This window comes from Apaloderma vittatum, unplaced genomic scaffold, assembly GCF_000703405.1.
Source record: "Apaloderma vittatum isolate BGI_N311 unplaced genomic scaffold, ASM70340v1 scaffold5348, whole genome shotgun sequence".
In the NCBI taxonomy this organism is placed as follows: domain Eukaryota; kingdom Metazoa; phylum Chordata; class Aves; order Trogoniformes; family Trogonidae; genus Apaloderma; species Apaloderma vittatum.
The window spans coordinates 4,595-29,413 of record NW_009731115.1 but is presented as its reverse complement, the minus strand read 5'-3'; the positions used below and the strand labels follow the sequence as shown (position 1 = coordinate 29,413).

The window sequence follows — 24,819 nt, the reverse complement described above, 5'->3', positions numbered from 1 at the left end:
AATGCTCATCAGACAGAGGTCCTTAAAGGTTCCTCACATTTGGCTGCCAAATGAGGCAAGAGCAGCTGGTAATCAGCGACACCACCAAGCTGGGGGAGTAGACAGAAATTCAGAGGAAACTCCATTGCTCATAGTAATTCATATATGAAAAGCAAACTGTTCGGGTTTTTTTAAAAATTTATTTATTCCTGAAAGTGTACATCCAGAATATAAAAATATTTCTCGCTGAAAGCAAAACAGAGAGTGGTAATAAATGAATGTCAGGTGAAAAACATTTGCATGTCCCAGGGGGAAAAGCCTCCAGAGACAGAGCCTGGAGACTTTTCAGGCTTAGAAGTTTAGGTGATATTTCTATTTTACAGAAACTTCCTATAGCAGATCTGTAAGTTATCTCATTGTGACTCATAACTCGGTGGAATGGGTTTCTAGTTTGTTCTCTTTGAGAACTCAATTACTTCAAGTGCATCACACCAGTAAATGAAATCAGTGTGCTGCCTTATTTATTATTACACATTTGTTTCTCCTTATGGTGACTGCACTACAGCTGCCACAAATATGCAAACCAGCTGAATTAAAACAGCACACTTTCTTGAACATTTCCAATCCCTCTAAGCCTTGGTACTTTGCATGTTCTCCAATACCTGGATTTTTGACTAATGAACTCTTCCTACTTGCTGGAAAATATTGAATGCAATTAGTACTTCAGTGTATGCCATGCCTAGCAGCTGAGCACTGTAAAAGAGCCCAGTGCTTGGCAGAAGACCTGGAAATCCAGAAGATGAAAGGGAGATTTACACAGGCTCTCAGCAAGGCCTGCTGCAGAATTTAATTGGCAAGGTTAGCAATAAAGAGGCTGCCGAGAGAACCGCCAAGGTTATGGCCCCTGTGCAAGTCACAAAACAGTAACAAGTTATGATTCTCAGGCTTAAAAATTAGAAATTACATTTTGTCTCCTCACCTTGCGCTCCCCCATGCCAAGCTGCACAATGTGTTCTAATCAAGTCAGCGCATTCTTTCGCTCTTCTCAGTCCAGCTTTATCTCTTCACGGGGAGATACAAATCACTCCATCCAACCCTTCCGCAATTTCATCCAGCCTGTGCCTGCACTCTTCCTGCAGCTGCTTCAGCTCTCGCTCCAGGCTGGCCTCTCTCATCTGCAGCTCTCTGATCACCTCCGTGGCACTGACAGCTGAAGCAGACTCCTTGGATACAGCCCTAGCAAAGCCTGGTTTGCTGGCAGGATCTTTACTTCTGAACACCAGCCTGTGCGAACCGTGCATTTTATTCTTTTTCGGAGCACAAAGGTGTGTAAGATCTAGCAGTTTTAGTTCAACATTTTCCTGTATCTTTCTAGCTGTGGCAGAGAACTCCTCCTGTAGTTCTTTCTCTCTTGTTTTCACCTGTAGAGAGAACAAATGAGGGGAAAAAAAACTCCCACATGGTAGATTTCTGTGAAAAGATCCTCCCACCAGGAAATAATACAAAATGTCGCATTTGGACTAGGACATACCAAAGAGAAGAGAGCCAACTGTGAGTGTAAACCTCAGTGTCTAGCAGTGAAAGGCTGAATTATGCCAGCATGCCTTGTATCAGGGAGCTGCCTCGGTGACCAAAAAGCTGCCTGTAGTCATTTGTTTGCAGATTCACATTCACAGCCCCTCCACTGATGAGTAAAACATCGAGGGCTCTGAACAATTTCCTCTTGCTGAAGAGTGAGTGGGTTGCCTTCAGAGCAAAACACATGGAGGAAGAAAAAAAAAAAGAGACCCAACAGAGTGACCTTCATAACCATCGTGCTTTAAGCCTCCACGTTGTCGTAGTAGATTAATTGCCTTGTGACTAACACTCCAGTTAGAAAATGCTTCCTGTACTTGACAATGCTAAAAAGTAGGGATGACAACTGCAAGCTAGAAATTCCTTAATTCTCTATTCTTGTTATGGGGTAACAAACAGGAAAAGGAAAATAATGGAGCAAAGACAAAAGAAGTAAAAGCTAAGACCAAAATGAGTACTGGGCAGGATGCTTTCACTGAAGGAAGGCCCAGTAAAACAAAAGTTTTCTTGTGAGAGAATCACAAACTGGATGATAAAAGCAATTCTATATACCAGGATTTCTCCAAAGCTTTTGATTTAATTGTTGTCTAACAATTTGATTTGAAGAACTTGCAGGATGGTAGTTGCCTTGCCAGTTTCACTAGTGAATTAAACACGAATTCAGTGACTCATCTCAAAATGTATTTTTTAGTGGGGAAACATCCCTAAGAAGAGGTACCCTGCTAAGGCCTTCAGGGAGACTGTTCTTGGTCCAAGAGCATTTTCTGTTTCCGATAGCGCAACAAGCTGCCAAACCAGCTCAGCCAAAAAGCAGCAAAGTTTCAGAAAAGTGATACTGCCTCTGCAACCTACACAAACTCCAGAGCTCTCCTGGAACTCGCGTGTGGTTCTGGAGCTCACGCTTCAAAAAAACAACCTAAACCCCAGGGAAACAGCAGGATTCAAAGGCAGGTCACTCAACAACTCGCAGCCCAGAAAACAAGCCTTATAGTATCAAACTCCAAGAGATAAAACTATTCTGTTCACAGAGACATATGTATATATAATTTGTTGTAAATCTTAAAGTGGAAAAGAAAGCGCTAAGAGACCAGACTTTGCTGACAAAGCCGTAAGAAGATCAAATGGATGAACAGTTAGGCATTCTGCTTCAGAATAAGACACTGTTTCCTCCCGCGAGGATAATGAACCATGAAATGCTTCCCTGAGGCTCCAGGGATGAATCCTTCGGCCAGAGCTCAGCTCAGGTCAAGCTCAGTGCTAATGATACCCCCTTCCAGCCTTGAACTGCTCTGCAAGCCCTCTCTTCCCCTGGCCACGGTGAAGCTGAACAGCTCCTTGGGGTTTTAATCTGCTGATCTGCATTAAGATATCCGTATCTCACCTATTAGGGCTTTGACAAGTTCCCTGTAACGTCAGGGATATTGTGACATCTCTCTGAAGCACCAGAGATCAGCGAGAGCTCAAAGCGGCACCGGCTGTAAGGACAAGAGCCTCGAGGTAGCAAAGCTGCCCCAGCCTTCGCCACTACAAGTGCTCAGCGTCACACCAGCTGCCAGATGTAGAGAAAACAGGACTTTTCCCATAGACCAGTAGGGAGGGTGTTATCATTGAAACAAATTCAGAAGCTTTTGACATACAGGGGGGCTCAGATCACATTCTCTTACGGTAATAAACACCACAGGCACAAGGACCACAGTCACAGTCAAACTTCCTCACTGACACCAACTTCCCCAGGACCTCACGCACTTATTCCCAGTTTTTCACTAGAATATCTTTCTGAGCTTTGCAGCCAAGTAATTAATCCTCTCCATAGTCTTCTGATGTGTTATTCTCCCCCTTCCCCTGCTCAAAAAAGATTAAGAAAAATCAATCAAATCAGAAAAGAGAGTAAATTTCTCTGAATTTTTCCTAACATGTTAAAGGCTTTATCGATGCAGAACCAGCTGTTAAAGGAGACCTCTGTTAATGCATTTGAATAGAGAGATGAAGCAGAAGTCTATCTTTGCCCTTGTCTGAGAACCAAGGGTCCCTCTTTATTACAATTCCCAGGGAATCCCAGAACATCTCCTGCTATGGGCTAAAAGAAAATCTGAGGTCCAATTTCACTTTAGAAAAAACAAAACTAAAAAAAAAATAAATTCAATGTTACCTGGCCTCCCCACTGCCAATGAATAAATGGAAAATGATGTTTGCACAAAGTGGATTTAATATTGGAATGCAGGATAGGAAAAATTTCCTGTTACTTACAAAGAACAAAATCACTCAGCAAACAGAGCCCACAAAATGTTATTTATTTTTTGCATTAAAAGTCAGACAGAATGCTAGTAGGGCTGTATCAAAGTATTCTTAATGAAATAGAGGGTTTCATATTCACCACCAGCCAAAATTGGAGAATTTTATTACTCATTGTGCAAGGCAGATGATGGAAGAGCATGGCTGTCTCAGCACTAAGTGCATCGAGTTTTAACTCACAGCAGTAACAGGAACAGGCATTACTACACTGAAGCAGAAGCAGCTGTAAGGACGAGGACAACAGCCCTACAGTTAGGCAGCCAAGGAAGCAGAAGTGTAACAAATTCTGACATCCGAGTATCAGAAGGGCATTTCATGTTATCTTCTTTAAAGTGGACCAATACTTCCTGGGACAACGTTAGATAAATTTAACTGGGGGACTTTTCAAAATAACAAATACGAAATAAGAGAACAAATTTAGCAGACTACTATTTTGTATCAGCATGATCTAGAGATGGAAAGCAAGCTCAAGGTTTTTTTGCACTGTTCTTCCCAGTAAGCTCTGCAACCATATGTCCACAAATACTCTTGTTGCAGTTCGTAGATTTAAACAGCTAAAAATCTCTGAGGGTTACCTTCAAGTCATATTCTTTACTGTTCACATCCTGAATGCTCATGAAAATACTCAGTAACCTCCTCCTATATGGTTAATTGATGATCTTTAACAGCTTGCTGTCTCCCATTAGTCAGCACACAATGATTATTCCACACTGCAAAACAATCTCAGCAGGCTACTTTGCATTAAACAAACATACTGTAAAAGATGAGGAGCCTCTGCATTTTGTGCCTGCCCGTCTCTATCCCACAGCTCTGCCTTTCAGTCTCAATCTACCAGCTGGAGGTTGAATTCCCAGGTAGGTACGCCGTGCTGTCTGACAACTGCTCCACATCCTCTCTGAATAAATACAACACCATTATCATCATCGCTTCCGCTTTTACCAGAACCAACCTCATCCCAAAGGGAGCCGGCGCATTTTGAGAAAAGCCACGCCAAACGCAGAGGGAATGAGCTGGTGAGGAATCAGTATCTTTGAAGGGACACACACCCCGCTCTGGGGCGAGTACCCATCTGGTTGGCTGCTCCCAACAGAGCGGTGGCCCGCAGACACGTAACTGACCCCACGGAAGCGTGCTGCCCCTCCGCATGCTCCCTGGCCCTGAAGATACCCGTGGCACCAAGTGTCCCCACCAGCCTTACAAAGGCTGAAGACAAACAGAGGCCATGAGTGCACACTGAGGCAAGGCCTCCTGACAAGTTACAGAATCACAGAATGTTCGGGGTTGGAAGGGACCTCTGGAGATCATCTAGTCCAACCTTCATCCCAGCACACCTAACCACTACACCATAGCCTCAAGTGCTAGATCTACTTTTCTTTTAAACACCTCCAGGGTTGGTGACTCCACCACCTCCCTGGGCAGCCTGTTCCAGTGCCTCACCACTCGTTCAGTAAAGAACTTCCTCCAAATATCCAATCTAAACTTACCCTGACGCAACCTGAGGCCATTTCCCCTTGTCCTGTCATTAGTAATTAGAGAGAAGAGACCAGCACCAGCCTCACTACAGCCTCCTTTTAGGTAGTTGTAGAGGGCAATAAGGTCTCCTCTCAGCCTCCTCTTCTCCAGACTAAACAAACCCAGTTCCCTCAGCTGCTCTTCATAGGGCAGGTTTTCCAGACCTCTCACAAGCCTTGTTGCCCTTCTCTGCACCCGCTCCAGCACCTCGATGTCCTTCTTGTACTGTGGTGACCAAAACTGGACACAGTACTCGAGGTGAGGTCTCACGAGTGCCGAGTACAGGGGCATGATCACCTCCCTCCTCCTGCTGGTCACACCATTTCTGATACAGGTCAGGATGCCGTTGGCCTTCTTGGCCACCTGGGCACACTGCTGGCTTATGTTCAGCCGGTTGTCCACCAACACCCCCAGGTCCCTTTCCGCCAGGCAGCTCTCCTAGAGTTCCTTCTAGCGCTTTGCCTCACCATCTCACCGACCGCTGTTTGGGACAGGAGAGTGGCCAAACTGCCCCCAGATGGTTTCCTTTAAAGTAACTTAAAGTCTTCCAAAAGACCATCATAGGTTTTCAAATAACCTAAAAGCTAAAGGGAAAACTACAATGATTTGCACGTTCTGAGGAGAAGCCAACGAGCCAGTGCAGTTGCAGACAGGAGTATTGCACCTTAGCTCACAGGCTGAACAGGCGCTGAGGTGACAGCCAGCCGGTGCTACCCCTCCTGAGCCTGGCACGGTGCAGAGAAGGTCGGTTCACACGCAAGAATATGCAAAGGAGGAAGCACTAGAATAAAACAGATCTCTTCAATGTCGGCCAGAGGATGGGCAGAGACAGGGGGTCTCTAGTACCTGAGGTGGTGGAATTAAGCCAGGCGAGACACTCACCAAGTGCGGAAAGGATTTCCCATCTGCCCGGGGACTGCGCCATGACTGACGCTGCACTTCTCAAAACTTTCAGGCTGAGGTCTGATGGAGGAAAATGGCCAAGCCGAAACAGAAAAACAGGCTGAGCAGGCAGCTCGGCTCAGTCCCTGCCATGGAGGATTAACTTATGCCCTGACACTCGGGAGAAACCGCAAGCCTGAGAACACCTACACACATTATTACCCTCTCCAGCACTTCCTCTCCCCTACCTTCTCTAAGATTTCTTCTAACCTCAGACACCACTGGCTCTCTTTCCATCCAGACAGCTACCTCAGCTATTTTCAGTCCTGGTAATCTTCTGGCTTTGAATAAAATGTATAGAAAAGAGTTCAACAGGCAAATCATGGAAAAGGCAATGTGTGACACATTTAAAATAAGCTGCCTTCCAGCTTCTTTGCAGAGAACCCTAAAAACTAGATTCACCTCCTTCCTCTGGACATGTGCTAATTCGTCATGTGGCCAGTCCCAGTCTTTCAGTCGCCCATCTTACAGAGGTCCACTTCTATCAAGTGCTGAAATAACCTACACATTTAGCTCATTTGATCTCTCCTCAGAGAGGAGACCTTCCAGCCCTTTACAATTACTGCTGTGGTTTCCTCAGCTCCCGCACATTTGCCTGCACCTTGCTGGTAATGAGCTTCCCAGAGCCTCGTGTCTCAGATATCCCTGAGAGGCTGATCTGTCTCAGAGTTTTAACAGCTTGCTAATGAAATGTGCAATAAAAATAATGCACAAAACGGTTCTTTTCCTGCTAAAAAGCAAGCTGGATGTAAATTCACTTAGAGAGAATTTTACCAGCATGCAAGACATTCTAAAGAGACGCTAAGAGATCTAGATAAGCACATCACATTCTATAAATCATCTTCAGTAATGACCTCACAAAAGTGACAATCTTCCAAACGCTGGAAGTCAACATCTCAGCTTGTTAAAACTTCACGTGGCAACCTGAAAGCCTCGGAAAGCAAACAAACGCGCTGCCTCTCCGTTACATCCTTGAACAAAGCCATTAACTAGTGATAAAGTTTAAAATGCAGCGGCAATGAAAGGTCCAAACACCTATTTTGAGGAAGAGAGTGGAGGAGGCGTAAGAGCATTTCCATTTTACGATTGTGTTGTTGGCAGCTTCGAGGAAGGAGCTCCGACAATTTGTCAGAGCTCCCTTTGAAGTGGATGATAAAGACCAGAATCATGTCATTATTTTTAAATCGCAATCTCTTCACATTATTCTAGGAGTTTTGCAGAACGTTCAGAAAAAACAAACTGCACAAGCCTAGAAATGGCACAGTTCCTGCCTCCAGTCCTATCTGTCCACTCATTTTCTCTTTTACCTCTCATAAATAACGAAAGGACCCCATATGCATACAGCATGAAATACAAATTATTCTTGCCATTCTGTACAAGACACTACAAACCACAGTGCTTGCCTTTGCTGGAAAACACTGTGCACCCTGATCCTTTGTGCTCCGAGTCACAAGGACAAACAGAAAAATCTCAGATCTTGTCTTTTTGGGTTGAAGAGTAGAAGGAAATTAGGAAATATGAATGGATTTAATATCCAAGCCACTAAAAGTCATGCTGCCTTTGCTATCAAGGCATAATCACCCAACACCTTTCATAAACTCAAGTTCCTCTGAAAATACCAAACAGCGTTTGACTTGCAGAATTTTTTATTTCTAAAGGAGCTCATTTTAGAGCTCTTCTTTAAAGCTATCACATCTATGAGGGCCCACTATACTTGGGAAGTTGAAAAGGATGAAGTGAAATACTACATGCTTGGAAATAGAGGATTAATGAGGGGCTAGACTGCAGAAACAGAAAAGATCCGCTGCCCTCACCTGCCTGGCTCTGAGTGGCTCCCCAGCACATCACAACACCACAAGCATGGGCGCTCAGAGGTGTTTCTCAAGTTAGAGGAGCTGCCCAGAGCTCTCAGTTTCCGTGTGTGATGAGCAGACTCTCATTCAACAGGCAGCCATCAATTACAGAGACAGATCTAGAAATAAAAAAACGAAAGCAGGATAAGCACAGAGCTACAGGCATCATTCAGAGACTGATGTCACGGATGCTGCACAGAAACCTTGACAGCTGTGCACTGGAAACCAGGCAGGGTAAATAAAAGCTACTTAAAGAATGCTCAGCTTCCCGACTGCCATGTATATCAGTCCAGGGGCTGAACCGTGTAAACGCTTTTTTTTTTTAATCAGTACAAGCTTGAATAACACTTCATAAATGAACACTGTCAACACCTTTTGCTGTCTTACAGTTTATATCTAGTGTTTATTCCACCACCAACTCCTCCCATCCCTGAGAAAAAAACCTAACAGAACTGCAAACCCAGCTGACAGTCTATCCAGGATACAGAAAACAGGCTAGAGAAGGATTTGCAGACTACTTTTAAGAAAGCCCTCCTTGTCAGCACTGAAAAACACAACACCAAGCTCAAAGAGAGCAAAAGGAAATAAGCAAAAATATCAGTAACACAGACAGGGGAAGTACAGAGGTCGCTATAAGCATAGCAGAAAGATCTGTAAGTATTTAATAAAAGCAGAATATAATAGTTACAGGGTTCCCACAATTCCCACTCACAACCTCTTTGTGCTCCTGTACAAGAGTTTCCTGGCTACAGAACATGCATTCTGCACGCTGCTGAAGGACACACGCCGTGGTCTGTCTGTGAAGAAGATGCCCGGGCAGAGCTCATCTCAAGCGTCGTTAAAGACAGCAAGAACTGACCAAGCCAACACTGCTGCTCTCCATGCCTGTCACTGTTTTCTGTACAGAACAGTTATGAATAACCCAAGTGTTTTTTGCTTGCACGTCCCCCGAGGCATAAACATAAAACTTTTTTCACGCCTAAGAAGGGTGAGGGCTTTACGTTTCCTTAACAATCAAGAAAGAACAATTTGGAAAGGCGGCCAGTTTCTTTTAACAAAGATATTTGCTTTTATTCTTTTTTTGGAATGATAATTGTTACATATATGACAAACACGTTCCTCCCTTAGCTATAGCTATAGCCAGTGACCCATTGAGACTCAGAGAAGCAGAGAGAGGCACCATTTCAAGGGATGCTGTGAATGCACAAGTGCTCGAAAATCCAATCCTGCAGCTCCTGCTTCTGCGAAAAATTACGGAGCAGGGAGAGACAGGACGCTGCAGAGCCTATGAACTTCAAACATTTGCTGAATAGTGAATTCCAGAAAAGTCAGACTCCCAGCCTTCAGAAAAACTTACAAAGGCATGTCCTGCTTATATAAACACCCCCCCCCAAAATGAGTTAAAGCCAAAGCAGTACCTGCAATCAGCTGTTCTGGAAACGCTACAATACTGAGTTAGCAGGTGTTTTATGATTAAAAAATACCTTACTCTAATTTCAAATTCATATCTTATAGTAACTTGCCCAAATGTAATTTCAAACCTCTAAGAAAGTTACAGAGTTGGTACTGCAGCTCTATAAAACTTGTCTCATTGAATCAAGCTTCTCTGCTGTAAGCTCTCAAGGTTTTTAATTTTCTGCAGCAATTTCTACACACTGAAGAGCAAGCAGTTAAAAATGCTGGAAACCATAATTTTCTATTTTAATAGCTGAACACTTCCCACACTGTCCTGCTTAAATGAGGTTTCTTTCTTCTTGTGAGATCCTTGATTGTACACAAAGAGACTTGATATTCTTCTGAAATAGCCCATTTAATACCAATGCTTATGCATTTATGGATTTAAAGTCATAATAAACTGATTAGTCTAGCCTACCACAAAGCATAGGCTACATTTCTCACCTAGTAATTTCTGCAATGTTCTACTACATTTTTTTGTAAGCTACAGGGTCTCTTCTAGAAATATACACTTTTTTTTTTAAATACAGGCTCCAGAAGATCAAGGAAACTACCCTATCACTGTGTTACCTCAGCACTGAAATACGTGTATGGTTAAAAATATGCCCCTTTTTAGTGTTTCATCTAAAGTCTTAAACCCTCAAAACTCCACTTCTAAGAACCTGAAGAACATGATCCAGCTACAACTTCACCTTGCCTAAAGTACACTCTCAAACAGACAGACTAAATAATTCCTTTATTATTCCTCCTCTTCCAACATTTCAACCACTTTGCAGTTGTGATGCTGGTATAAGTGAGGTCAATGCATTTCATTAAGTGATCTACATCTTACCTGTCCTTTAATGACCAGTAGCAAACAGAGACACTTAGCTGTGAGTGACCTAAAACCTTTTCCATGACCAATGACCTTCTACTTCATAAGGCCATGAAATGGAAAGGTTTGAACATATCCCAAACCTGATGCTGTAGGCAGAACAAACTGGTTTGAGGTATACGCGTGGGCATTTCTTACCAAACCCAAACCCCAGCAACAGTAAGAAACTCAACTTCTCAACAGCCAAAGCAAAATGTCACTTTAATATAATTACTGAGTTCTAACATTTGTTACTAGTTCAGCAAGAGGGAAATTCTTGGGCCTCTGGAATTGGTGGCGAATAAATCAAAGGGGTGATCCCAATGCAATATTAATAACGGGGGCATTATTTATACCGTAAACTACGAAGACATTTTAGAAGGGTTGTAAGGCTGAGCTACAGCAACTGACAGCAGATGTAACTATACAAGCAGCTGCACTCCAAATTTTGCCCGGATTTGCAATTTCCTGCAATTAGAGAGGAATGTACGCATCTCCATCTTATGCACTGCAAGCAAGACATTCCCTGCTCAGACGTTTATTGTCATCCCAAACCAAATTGACAGGGAAGCCACAGAGAGGACACATACCTATTTTATCCAGGAAGAGAAGGCCATCTATTAACAGGGGGACAAGTCCTCTGAGGAGAAACTAAAAATACAGTTTTAGCACCAGGAATGCATGTAGCTGCGTCCGACGAGAACAGCTACCACAGTCTGGCAGGGCTCTGTGCTTCCTTTTTTTACGCACTGAACACAGCAAAGCACTTTGGAACAACATCCACGCTGTTCTCCAACGGAAAGCTTTCAGATGGTGAGGAAGCACAGTAACGGAAAGCTAGAAGTTAATTAAAGCATTTGAATGAGATAATTTCATAAAGAGGAGTGACCTGATGATGTCTGAATGGGCAATATTTTTTTGTTGTGGAGTTTGAGTTTTCTTCCTTTGGTGTTTTTCACATTGGTAGGAGTCAGAAAAGTCAGTTTAGCTTAAGATAAAGGATATAGGATTAAGAAAACAGAAAAAAAAATAAGATTTTTCAAGGTCTTTACCAGAAACATGCAAAGCGTACCTCCAAATTTCAATATAAAACACAAAAGCACACAACTGATAAAAGCACTGCCTGCTTGCTGAGTCTACAAATAACCTATCACACAGGCAAAGCAAAAGGGAAATTAATCCTCTCAGGCCTAGAAGCATCTGAACTCTGTGACTGCTATGCAGTAAGCCCGTGTGCACAGTCTTGCTCACTGCAAGGGTTTCACGCGGAGACAGAGCTGTGCTGGATCCTACCCTTGAGGAGATGCACAAACAAACAGCTGTTTCAAGGAGAGCCTTGCGCTGCATTGCTCAAGGACTTACCTGAGGCAGACAGCCCAGAACCAGGACAGCTACTGAAAGCCTCATGAGATACAGCCCCCTTCCACAAAGCCACAAAAACGTTTCCTATAGTATGGATATTTTCTGAACTTGAACTTTGCTTTTCCGGTGGTTAACTTTTGAGGAGAACCACTGAACTCAAAGGGGGAGGAAAAAAAAGAAGGGAGTAAAAAATGTAATGTGATTTATTCTACTGCAGCAACTCTGTGGGCAGAACCAGCAAGGGGCAAATATTAAAATAATACATTGTCTTCAAAGGAATCAGCAATTTCTGCATTACTCCTTGTTCAGCACAAAAAGAGCAGACGTGAAGCATCAGCAGAGAGTACAAAACACAACGAGATGGCCAGAATCACCAGGCTTTGGAGCCAGGAGCACATCTACACCTCTGCAGCTACTTCATGAGAAGAGATGCAAGTCTGCCAGCAGGGACGGTCCAGTGCTCTCAGGAGGGTGGGACAGCTCCAGGCAAAGCATCTGACTTGCAGATTCTTTACTGTGACTACAAGGAGACACAGTTCAGACCTGTGAAAGTCCCCTATGCCACACAATTCCAAATGTGCACCACAGGGAATAACAGATAAATAAGTTCAGACCTGTGAAAGTCCCCTATGCCACGCAATTCCAAATGTGCACTACAGGGAATAACAGATAAACAATTATTTCCTTCTCCAAACGATAGATCTTCAGCATTTTACAGTCAAAAAATCAATTAATCCATTCTAGTCTTTTATAATGCGTTTCTTTTTAACTACAGTTTTATCTCTAGACTTTTCAAAATCCTTAAATTTAATTAGATCACACAAATTAATGTAGTAAGGCACATATGGAAAATACATGATATGAAAAACAGAGTATGCCAGTGTAAGTAATTTAGACACTGGCAAAAAGGCTGCATTGCTGTTTTGAAAGAGACCCTGACAACTACAAATTACAAAGGAAGGCAACAGACAAGTATTGCCCCGTATAATAAATTGCTCACTTATTTTTCAATTTGTTCTTCCAAACTTTTATCTTGGGCAGCAGAGACAAACACTGATGATGTGAGATACCATCTCAGATCTAAGTGACTTGCAGAGGCTTGGAGGGCCCCACTTTGTTTCAAGCAGAGCTTTATCACTGCACAACATGAAAGCAGCCACTTCACAAAGAGTGCTGCTTGCAACTTGCACTTCTCTAGATTACCCCACTTCGGGAGAACAGGATGTGAAACAAATTCAAGCAATGTAGTCCCCGTATACAACTCCAAGGTGGAGATTTGTCTGCATAAAACATTCTCAGAGTTTCAGTGAAAAAGCAGGCATTTTCTAAAGCCGCTACTCTTAAATGTATTCAGTGGTTTCTTTTACTAGCTCACTGTTTCGATGGTGAGTAGGAGCCGTAGGGGGATGCGAAGCCACCTGAATGGCCATCGTAACTCCTGCAGCAGTGAAAGGCCAGGCCCTACAGCTAGTCCGCAAACAGCTCTCAGGGTTTTGAAAGAGCCGATAAGATGAAGAGCTAAGTGTACTAGAGCTTTATTTAGATGCATTTCTGGCTGGGAAGAAGAGATGTGACAATACTAAATTACAGATCTGCTTTTATGTCAGTTCTTCTACAAGCACAAGGGACAAAGCGACAGAAATGCGTTGGGTACTTTTTTCTCTTATGATCAAGTACCCTCTATTTCAGGGCAGAAAACTAGGAGAACAAGGCCAAAGTGTTAAGAAAAAAGGAAACTTAAAGTTAAGCTTTGAATGTACAGATGCAAACATTCCTAAAAGCACTTTTATCAACTCACCTAAAAACCAAGCAGTACTGCAAAGTGCACAACGCTTCTAACTGCTGCTGTCAGAGAAGTGGCCCATCCCAAAGGTCTGTCAGGGCTGTAAAGCAAGCCAGATACCTCCTGGAAGTTACCATCCCCAAAACCCACTCCAAAAGGTCCTGTAAAACACACTAATGGTGTTTCAAGCAGAGCCACAAACACATCCACTGGCTATGGTGTCTAATATGGGCTCTGTCAGGCAGCATGAGAGCTGTGTCCCCAAGATACTGCCCTTGTGGAGGACAACGTTGGTGGCAGTGGCTCACCACTTGCAAGAGAGTCACGAAATCCAGCATCCTTGTGGGACAGGTACCTCGAATCCCACCCATCAACCTCCAAGCGTTTCACATTTCACAAAGGTAAAGGTGGTGCTGGGACCTGCGATCTTAAATACCTTGTGCATCTGATTCCTAAAGGCCTTCCTAGTCTTCATCCACGCTTCATTGTGTGTTTTAATTGTGGGAACATAAGTACTACACTTATTTCTTAAATGTGCACTAAAACATTTACAGTGGCTACAAAACATGTTCTCGCATTGGAATTAGGTTTTTTTACAGTTTATTGTTAAATAAAGCTCATCTAAAATTTACTGGAGTATAATTCTTCAGCTGCATTTACTGCACGTTTCATTGCCTTGGTTGGTAGCCAACATCTTGGCAAATAATACCAGTAAAATATTAGCATTGGTTATTGATTATACTTGAGCTGATTCTGTCACCTAAGCACACATTCTGCACTTGGGCAAAGGCAGAGAGAACAGCACCTTTCAGCGAGCAAGAAAAGCTTTTACCGATGCTCACTTCAAACCCCAGAGTTCTGCACACAGAACAGGAGACAGCACTCAAGTTTTTAATGTTTCTCTCTTCCCTAAGGAGCTGGAGTCTTAGAATATATAAACTCCATGAAAAATGTCAGGCTGGGTAAAATATTTTAGCAGTTACCGGTTTAGTGTGTTTGAAACTGGTTTGCTGATTTAGCGACTGGTACTAAGAGTCCCTCTGTCTCTCACACAGTTCAGCACTCATTCAGCAATCTGCACAGCAAGCTGCATGTGCAAAGGAAATATAAATACTTCTTGCATCTCTTTGTATGCTACAGGCTTCACAGTCACTATTCAGGTCTGACAAACCTGCACAGAGTTCTCTGAAGGGAGGAAGATCCTTTCAAAAATGCCCCAGCTCTGCTTATCTGCAGTAACTTTCTATGTGCATGCTGGCCTTAAATGAGGCTAACTAGGTACTGCAGGATTATAGCAAACTTGGATCCTGCTGTTAAGAGGAGATCTGATGCGTGGAGATTGCTTCTGTCCTGCTTCCAACACAAGAGAGAGCACACTGCCCTCCAGGAACAATCCCTTGGATCTCCACAGGCACATACCAGACGTAAACAACCTCAGATCTCCTGCCAGGAATATTGATGAGCTACAAATAAACCAATGCAAGAGAAAACATGAGCAAAAAAGTGAGTTAAAACAGTAGGATCTTACTTCCTACTGTTTACAGCAGATCCATGCTTTCTAATAACCTAGATCTGCTCATACCATGGTGACTCCATCAGCAGCAAATTTAATCCTACATTTAACTAAATAAGAACTACACATAAAAGCCATTAGTCTTGTCCCTCTTGCCATCCTCCTGTCCATGTCCTCCACTGCTCCCTTTGATGGATGTTTCTGTTGATCTCTGGGTTTCCTCCCCCTACCCAAGCATCTCGGCCCAGCCAACCATGCAGTTCCAAAAGCTGCTCTGGTGGCCTCCCTAGTTCTTCAATTTCTTTTTGCATGAAAAGCTCCACTGACAGCTGCTTGGTGCTCCAGATGGAGCTTTGTAAATACCAAGTGGAACACAGAAACGCTCTGGGACTGGGGAAGGTGCAGGGGAAGGGAATGTGCTGACCGAGGAAATACGCTGGCACTGAACCATTCCTCACCACTCCTCCACTTCCCACACCGCGGCCAGCCTGGATAATTAACCACCCGCTACGCTGACATCTTCATATTAGCAGAAAGCCCAGAGAACCGGAATAAACAGCAGAAACAGTGAAGATGCAACAGGAACAGTTTGCTTTACAAAAACCAAACAGAGCACTGGACAAGTTTTCAGAGAGTCCTTTGGCGAGAGCTTGGCTGTCCCTTTGCCGCAAGTCCTGGCTCTGAGGCAGCAGAAACACCACCTGTCCCCGCACCAGTGCACCCCGGGAGCCAGTCCGACGCCCACCACTGCTCCTCACCACTCCCATGGTGGAGAAAATAATGAGACTCGGCATCTCCCTCACCCACCTGCCTACACCACACGTGCCTTTACTCTCCTGCGGGTTAGCCACACGTGCGGCACAGCCACTAAGCCCTCGCAGTGGTGGCTGGGGTGCCCACAGCTCCTCATGCCCCCTCCTCCAATTCATTATGAGGTATATAGAAAATCTGTGGAAGTACACTGGTTTCAGTAGCTAAAATTCAACTCGAACTCAGTAAGAAAAATGAAGAAAGTCCAAGTGAAAGAAAAATGACGAAAGTCCAAGTGAAAGAAAAATGTATGACTACATTTCAGCATCAGCCTCTGGAGCTGCTTCCCTACTTCAGATAGTGAAGCCTTAAATCAAAGTGCATGAAAAAACATTCGGTCTTTTATACATTTAAGATCCCTAGGCAAAAAAAAAAAAATTGTCTTTTATGAGACTCCACAAGGTCTCCAGCAGTGTGCTGTGTTGAACTGGCCGTGGCAGAAAGTTTGAGGATGGAGCAAAAGCCTCTCTGTGTTTCAGCCCCCACTATCCCCACTGGATGGGGTGTCCCCAGCCATTCTTGCCACCACCACTGGCCAGTCCTGCATCTCCCCTCTGCCCAGCAAAAGAAAACAAAACATCCCTGACCCACACAGCCCCTTCTTCAGCCGCTGTGAATCCAAAGGGCATCTCTTCTGCACCCTCCCATCCTTACCAAGGCTGAGGGTGCAACAGCGTGGAAGGTTAGGGGTTACGGAATGGAAGGGCAGATGACTGATCAGGTGAAAAAATTCAGAAACAGAGACAAAACACAGGTTCCAGCGTGCTCTTTCCACTGTTGTTAAGGAGGTATGATATTGGCCAGGGAGTACAACCTCTGAAAGTGTCAACTCTGGGTACTTGGACACAATGACTCTAGTGTGGAAAGAGCATGTTCAAGCTCAGATTAATGACGAAATCTTTCTGGGCCATACTTCAGAGATGTATGCACGAGCAAGCTCAATCTCATCATATTGTCATCTTAAAGGAGCCTGGCTTGCTTTTAAATGCTACTGATCACAGAGGATCCCGAGATACAAATCCCAAGTTTCAAAGGAAGCTCAGTATGGTGTGAGTATTTATGCAATGAAAACTGAAGTCAGCACCATTTGGAGCCCAACACTCTGCATTCCAGCTTGGGGATGCCAGATGTTTAACACAGACTGAAATCAAATCCCCCTCTCAGAGGAGTAGACAACAGGAAAGATTCAGAAAGGAAAAAGCAAACAAACAAGTTCTCTTCTTAAAGTAGGAGATTTCATTTTTCTCCACAAAAACTGGGCTGTCTCTTCCCCAGTATATCACATTTAATCACACGCCCTCCATTCTGTTCCTCAGAACAGTTTCTACCCAGTTACCTGGCACAGACATCAGGCCTGCTGGTAACAACAGACATAATTACTCTGTGGATTATTATGTTTTTTGTAAAGTACAAGGTGGCAGGCACAAGACCTGTAATAAACTACTGTTCCTCAGCTGGGCATGCTTGCGAGAGTCAAGATAATTTCCAGATGTCTCCGTATCACAAGATACAAAATTAGAGATAATGACCACTTTAGCTACACTGCTGTATCTTTGTTTGACTAAAAAAATAATATAGAAGGAAAGATTTGATAAGCTTATTTCTCCAGGGAAAAGACTGAAGGAGGCAGAAACATACAATTGATAGAGAAGCCTGCACTCAGCAAGCATCCCAACTGTGGGGAAAAAAGACAGACTACGGGCAGAAAGCATCCCAGAAGCAGCAACACTATTCAAAGGAGTGGCTGATAGAAAGAGAATTGATGGAGAGTCATCTGACCCCCAGCATTCCAAAAAACGCCGTCATGTCGTGCTACAAAACAACTCCGTTCCAGGCCACCTAGAAGAGGAGGCACTTGATAAACCATCACTTTAACAACACGTTAAGATGCACTCCGTTTGTTAGCTACAGTCAAACTCACAGGACATTCTCTGAATCTCAGAAATACTGGAACTCGACTGACCATCGTTCAACTACAATCAGAGCAGCTACTTCAAAGTAAAATGAAGAATTCATCAGTTGATCTTTTTGGAATTCGTCTTCAAATTTAAACATAAAAAATTCAGTGTGATTATTACATAGTATTTAACATAATATTTAACTACATATATATTGTTATATATAAAAGGAGTCAGAACGTATCCTGCTTTGGAAATCATGAATTGAATATTTTACTTTCAGAAATCAAGATCTGAGTTGTCTAGCAACAGTCATGTCCATTTTGCCATAAAAATCAACTAAATCCGATGCCACTAGAGACCTGCCTAGTCCAGTGCCCCACCACTGGCAGTGATCAACACCAAGTGCCTAGAGAAGACTATGAGACAAGAGCAAATACATGGAGGTACTTCCTCACAATATTCCCCCAGCCTGCAATGATTTGTACTCCTGCAACCTCCTGCATTTTTAATTTGCATCTGTATATTTGATAGTCTTTGATGGATTTCATCTTCCAAGAATGTGTCCAAAAGATTTTGAATCCATATACGCTGCTTATATCTACAGTGCCCTGTGGGAAGAAGTTCCACACTCTACGAAGCAGCGGCTCCTAGTCTACCAAGACTTCTTCCTAAAAAGCAAACCACAAGAAAAACACAAAACGAAAACAAACAAAAAAAATCCAGTCAAAAGCCCCTCTTCTCTCCTGAGTTAATACAGACACAGAAGGGCAATATAGCATTTTTGTTACTGCTCTACCTGCCCCGATTGTTTCTTTCACTTTTCCTCCTTACATAGGTTTCATAGATTCACGTCTTTCATCTCGATGCCTGTAAAAAATTACTCGTTTTTATGCTTGCATCTTCATTTTATCTTCTCCTTATGTTAATATTCAGATCCAGCATCTACACTAACAGCTCCTTTATTCACGCCCTGCCGCCCCCTCGGGGAGCTCCCCAGTGTCTCCCCATCCCTACGCCAGCGAATACCATGTACCCTTCTTTCACATCACCTGCTTTCCTCCGCAGCCAGCCTCCCACAGCCAGTCTGTTCTTCCACCAAATCTTGCGCACAGGCCCTTCCCTCACTTCACAGGTTTCAAATCCTGCTTCTTCCTTCCCCCATCAGACATTTCAAAGACTAACTCAGTGAAACATGACAAGCTCTGGCCTCTCACACCCTCTTTTCCCTGCAAATATCTATCTTTATTTTTCTCACTATAACCATTACTGATGCTTTCAACCCGCTGCCTCTCTATTCCCTCCAGGGGCTGCCATGATTTCCTCCTCTTCTCTTCTCTCTCCTGCAACCCCTTATCCTTTGATGCCTTCCCCTCCAAAAGAACTCTTATTTTGTTTCAGCATGCTGCCTCTCTGGGATAGATGCCTGCTTTGCGTTTGAAAGAGCACCTGGCATGCTGTGGGCATAAACAGACAAGTAACTGTGGATCTGACAGCGAGATCACAGCGACAGGGAGGCTGCCCTAGAACAGGCCAGAGCAGAGAGCTGCAAAAACAAAGGATCTTAACAGTCACTAATGATCCAGAATGTCCCCCAAAGCCTTACCTTCTCACACCACACAGCCTTTCGGCGAGTTACAAGCTTCTGCAGTTGGTCACGGAGAGTCGTTAGATCCCTGGATAATCTGTCAATCTGCCCAGTCAGCCCGTCAGCCCAGGGGCAGCACGAGGTCACCTTTGGCAGCCCGCTTGTCTCTACAGGAGTGTCCTGAGACTCGCACGTATTTCCCTCTTCAGCCATATCATCTAACACAGTTTCCTACAGGAAAAAGAAGAAAAGTTACTTTTCAACTGCAGCTAAAATGGTTTCCTCTCCCTTCCCGTCTTCCTGGTAATTCATAACTAGAAATTCATCACTGCCATCCCAGTTGCTCTACAATTGCTCTACAATTTCAGAGTTATTTTAAGAGATAACCTCCTGAGTTCAGCATAACATAGTTCTAAGTTAACAGAAAACGTACAGCGCTAACCTAGCTTATTTTAAAAAGCACTACTTACTGTGAGCTAAAGCATCAAGTAACACTCACGGGACAGAGATCATCAGTACTGCAGAAGCTCTAGATACACCCCTTCCCCTCACAATCTGAGGTTGGATGCACTTCTATGGCCTTTTGTAACAAAGCAATCACCAGGAAGGAGGTAAGTGCTTACACCCTTCAGGAGAACCCCATTTGCCACTTGGCACAGTAAGTTTAACACCCATGGGATCATTCATGACCACACAGAACTCTACAAGTTGAGGAACCCCAGGAGATACCTGCTCCAGCCTGGCCAGTTCTGCTAAACACGACCACCTATCTGGTTCTATACTTCTCAAGCTGTCTTTGGAAGTAGCAACTGTTATTTGAAACAGTCAAAAAAAACCCAAATAACTTTAGAATCCTTGAAATGCACGTGCCTATACACCATGGTGCACAGATTATGCAGAAGCACATTGTTTTCAAGGACCTAAGCTTCCTCTCTCAAAGAGCATTAAATATTTATTTCCATATTGCTATCAAGAAGATATTAAATAGGAGAGGTCATAATCTCTTTTAAGGACAGAATTTGCATTCACATTTATCTTTAGAAATTGGAGAAGTGATCTGAAAACAGTAAGAGGAAATTCAGCAGTTGAGCAGCACGGTTTACACATGGGCAAGGAAAAATCAAATGCGTAATTACCAGCTCAACAGCCACACTGCTGGAAAAGACATTGGAAAACCAGAAGTCACCAGTGTCATCCTGTTAAAGCCGAGTATCATTGCAGAAAGCAGAAATACAAGTATCTATGACAGAAGAGCACTGACTGGAACACCAACATATGGGTGAGGCACCTGAGGTTAAACATACAAACGGGAGGGAAAGTCCCAGATGAGAGCAGCAACACCCATCAGAAGTTTGAAGGAATAGCCTGCAAGAAGACATTGAGAGGAACGGTTTTGCTTAGCCTAGAAAAGGAGGCTGGGAAGGCAGCGACATGCTAACAGCCTTCGCTTATATAAAGGGCTGCTATAGAGGGGATGGAAATATGTTTTCTCCCCTGCCCTCTTTCTCGCTCTTCTCTGCAGGTGCGTTAAAAACTCTAGTTTAACTCATAGCAAGAGATTTTTAGATTCAGACAAGAAAAAAGTTTGTGAGAGAGCTAAGAACGGCAAAAGGCACCCTATAAAACCACCTTTCTCAGTGAGCATCAGCATTGCAAACTGGCACAAAGCTGAGGCCAGCAGCTCGTGCTGACCAAAGGTGCAGCTCGGGACAACACAGACGTGTTCTGGGCACTGACAGGCTAATGAACTGCACGGAAATAAAGCTTTGTTGGTTTTGTGGAGGATTTTTGTGGGAGCTTTTTTGTTGTTGTTAGCTTGGTTGTGCTTTTTAATTTGAAATTCATTCAAAAACCCAAATTTTACAGTAACATTACTGCAGGCACTCCAGTTAGGTCATGCTCTGTCTTGTTCCTGCCCACAACCGTCAGGAAGACCTGGCAGCAGCTCCGCAGGAATCATCCCATCCATCAGATCAGCAATGCAAAATGTGGGTTAAGTGGAAAGAGAAAACTATGGTTATCCTCAAAGCACTTCCCATTCCTATATATCCTACAGCATTCCAGGAACAACAACCACCAGCAGCAAAACAAAAGAAAAAGGCAAATCCACCATCTAGCCTGTAGAGCAATTTAAAAAGATGTGCTGGCCAGGTTTTTTTGTGAATATTTATTGAAGATGTAACTCCAGGAACTGCACTAACACTCATAATACTCCCCACGCTGCTCCACATGTCAGAGGCAAACATTTTGGTGGCTATACTCAAATGCCATAACACATTATATTTTGCTTATTTAGAGCCTGGCTTATGCAAGCGTTGATGCCTTTCAAAAAACCCTAAGACGGCAGACACGTAAAGCAAAAACCATTATAGAACTAGTGCCAGTTTTAATGGTTCTGCACTGGAAGTACTCTTCAGGACAGGTGAGGTAGTTTTACGCTCCATTGCGCTGCTTTTAGTGTAGAACAAGGTAGGTGAGTAATTAACAGTCAACTGATTGATTCTCAAAATTTTGTAAACTCATATGGCTAATGTGGTGCTCTAAAGAATTATTTCCAGCAACCTCAATGAACAAAAGTTGTAGAGAAAAGTGAGATGGATGGTACCGTTTGCACTCACTTGAAAAATCCTAAGATGCATAGAGAAAAGCTTATTGATTTTCTTATGATCGTTCAACACAGTTCAAGGGGAAATCGGCAATTTCAACAGACTATTTGACCGGGGTAAAAAATGAAGTTGTTTTCGATATCAGTTGCTTGCAAATTTAGTTTGTTCCCAACTCTGCAATAAAGCTTAGACACCCTCTTCTGAAAAGCCATTTACTTTGAAGAAAATGTACGATGTCTGTGTTTCAAAACATTAAATGAGATGAAGATCAGATACTTTCAGTTATGTTAACTACGTGAAATTCTGCCAATCTGCCCTGCAATTCCTCAGCTTAGCTGGGTGAGTTTTACTGAGGAAAACAGAAGGATGAAAAAGTACTAAGGAAACATTCCTTATTTTACCATAAGGCTTTTTTTCTTTTCTGTAAGAGCTGTTTTTGTGGGAAGGGGCCTTTGGGAGTGGTCAGCTACATTAGAGTCAAGAAAGGTGCACCCTTCAAAATCACTTTGATTCATTACCATCCACTGCCAATAAACCGGTTCCAGTTGCTTCCACTCCAAAAAGGCTTCTAGTTGCAGGGTTTCAGACTCCAGAAGCTGTAATAGCTAGAGGAAAGAAAATCACTGGTCACTTGTGAAGTAAATTAAACGTGTGTTTGGCCTAAACTACAAAGAAGAGTGTCAGTAGTACACAGGGCTACTTTACAAGAACACTGTAAAACCAGCTGCAGAAACACAATGTGAAACACCTTTCCCACTTTCACTCATTACTCCTCACCCCAAATGTGCAAACACCATAAGCTTTGACATACCTGAGTTTCCACATTGTTTTGAGGGATCAAAGAGACATAATTCTAACATGACCACCTTCAAATCTTCTACACTTCTTGACCATCAAAGTAAGCTGCGTTTCTCCAAGAACACTTTCTTCATCTATCCTTTACACTCACATTTATCAAGGCTGCAAGGTCTAAACACCTTTTTCTCTTCCAGGTCATATATATCCTTCTCTCAGCTAAAACTTACCCAGTTGGTCTTTGACTGGGTCTCCTCGTACTCAATGGTAACAACCTCAACTATGATATATAGGTATTTCTGCTACCGCAACATACCTCCTTGCCATGCTGCTCCCACACCTGTAGAAAACTCCAAACTCCGAGATCTCCAGCCCTCTCTGCCTCTTGCCCCCAAATGCTTCATCCCTCACATAGCTCACTCAAGCTGAGATGATCTCAGATGCTCTGAAATAGCGCAGAAGAGCTCCCTCTAAAATTGTTACGTGTTTTATAATTGTATGATCTGCTGTAGGAGGAATCCCTCCCTTAACCTTTGTCCTTCAGGTGCTCTCAGGTAACGTTCTATATATACAAATTACAAATATCTATCACACATGTACACACACACATATACAGACAAAGAGACATTCTAAAACTAAATGTTTATACATCAGTAAAAAGTTTTTGGAAAGAATGACAGATGAACAAATTAGATATAAATCAAAGCTTACCAGCTTTAACAATTTCAGTACTGGCCATATACTTGAAATGAACAATTTTAACACCAATCTGATGCCAAAGCAACTTTGTAAGATGACACACAAGCAGCATATGGTCTCGAAGAGAATGATAAGAATCAAATCAGTACCAGTTAAATCCACCTTATATAGACAACTATCTTCTGCTAGCTTTGTTGGGTTTATTTACTACACAATATATAATTTAAGTAATTGAAAAGCACATGTTGACTTTGCGATTTTATTCTGCAGATATAACTTGAAGATAAAGAAATCAAAGAAAGGAACGTACTTTGCAAGAGTAACTGCTGGATATTATGAGCAGTTTGCTCTAAAACACTGCTGGATCCAAAATACAATTATTACACATTTGTTGGCACAACTGACACTTGGCATCACACTTAATGTCTCTGCTAGTTTCAAGCTCAGCTGGTATATGAGAGGTGGAAGAATGGGTTTTTATCTCCTTTTTTCTCAGGTATATCTATAGCACAAATGGTTCATGTTATGGGATCTCATGCTTGCAATAAAATCTAATCAGAAAGTTGATTCAATATTCAGGCAATAGCTGAGTTACTGGATTTTAAAGTAGCTGTGCAATGTGGTCATGAGTCGCATGTGATTGCAGTATGAACACATCTTGTGACAGCCAAAGAGGACTGATGGCTGGAATGGGAAGCTTCTCATTTTAAGCTTTCAAAAAAAAAAAAAAATCTTAGTAAAAACATAGCCGACATCTTTAGTTTTAGTCTCCCTAGGGGAGCTCCTGAGCCATATCCACCTTTCTTTCACACCACAACTGAAAGGATAGTACCAAAACTTTACCAAACCTGTAAGTGATCTGTTGGAGTTAACTCACCTTAACACCAGGCAAGGCTTTCTGAGCAGTCTCCTAACCCCAAGCCTCCCAGGATCTTTTGCATTTGGGGTTTCTTTGTTTATTTCAAATGGCTCCATTAGTTATACACAATTTGACAGCTCAGTTGAAAGCATTCATCTGACTCGCCTACTTAACGGCACGATCACCTTTCACTAAGGTATTACCACCCTCAGAAATATCAGGCAAGCAACTGTGTGCCAGATTGCTTCAGCTGGAAATCAGTAATGGGGTGTCTACACTGCTCATCCTAAGAGGACTGTTTTCATCCTAGCTGGAACATGCTGTGACAGCGTCAGGCAGCCTGCTATAGGCAATATTTGAGTTTCTGTCCCTGGGGACCGAAGGGACTGTTCCTGGGTGCCAGTATCCTCTGTCATCCTTTACATGGGGCTTGCAAGACTCTGCT

At 43.1% G+C, this 24,819-nt stretch overlaps 1 protein-coding gene across 1 annotated transcript; it reads right to left on the bottom strand.

Annotated features, from left to right (window-relative positions):
• Positions 1-1,043: 1,043 nt before the first annotated feature.
• LOC104278165 (chromosome unknown open reading frame, human C14orf80) lies at positions 1,044-22,626 on the bottom strand (the record flags this gene model as incomplete). The annotated part of the gene is made up of 3 exons (XM_009875065.1): positions 1,044-1,400; positions 19,434-19,646; positions 22,540-22,626. Coding segments are annotated over 3 exons (657 nt in total), but the record flags the coding sequence as incomplete, so codon positions are not given.
• Between the last annotated feature and the right edge of the window lie 2,193 nt (positions 22,627-24,819).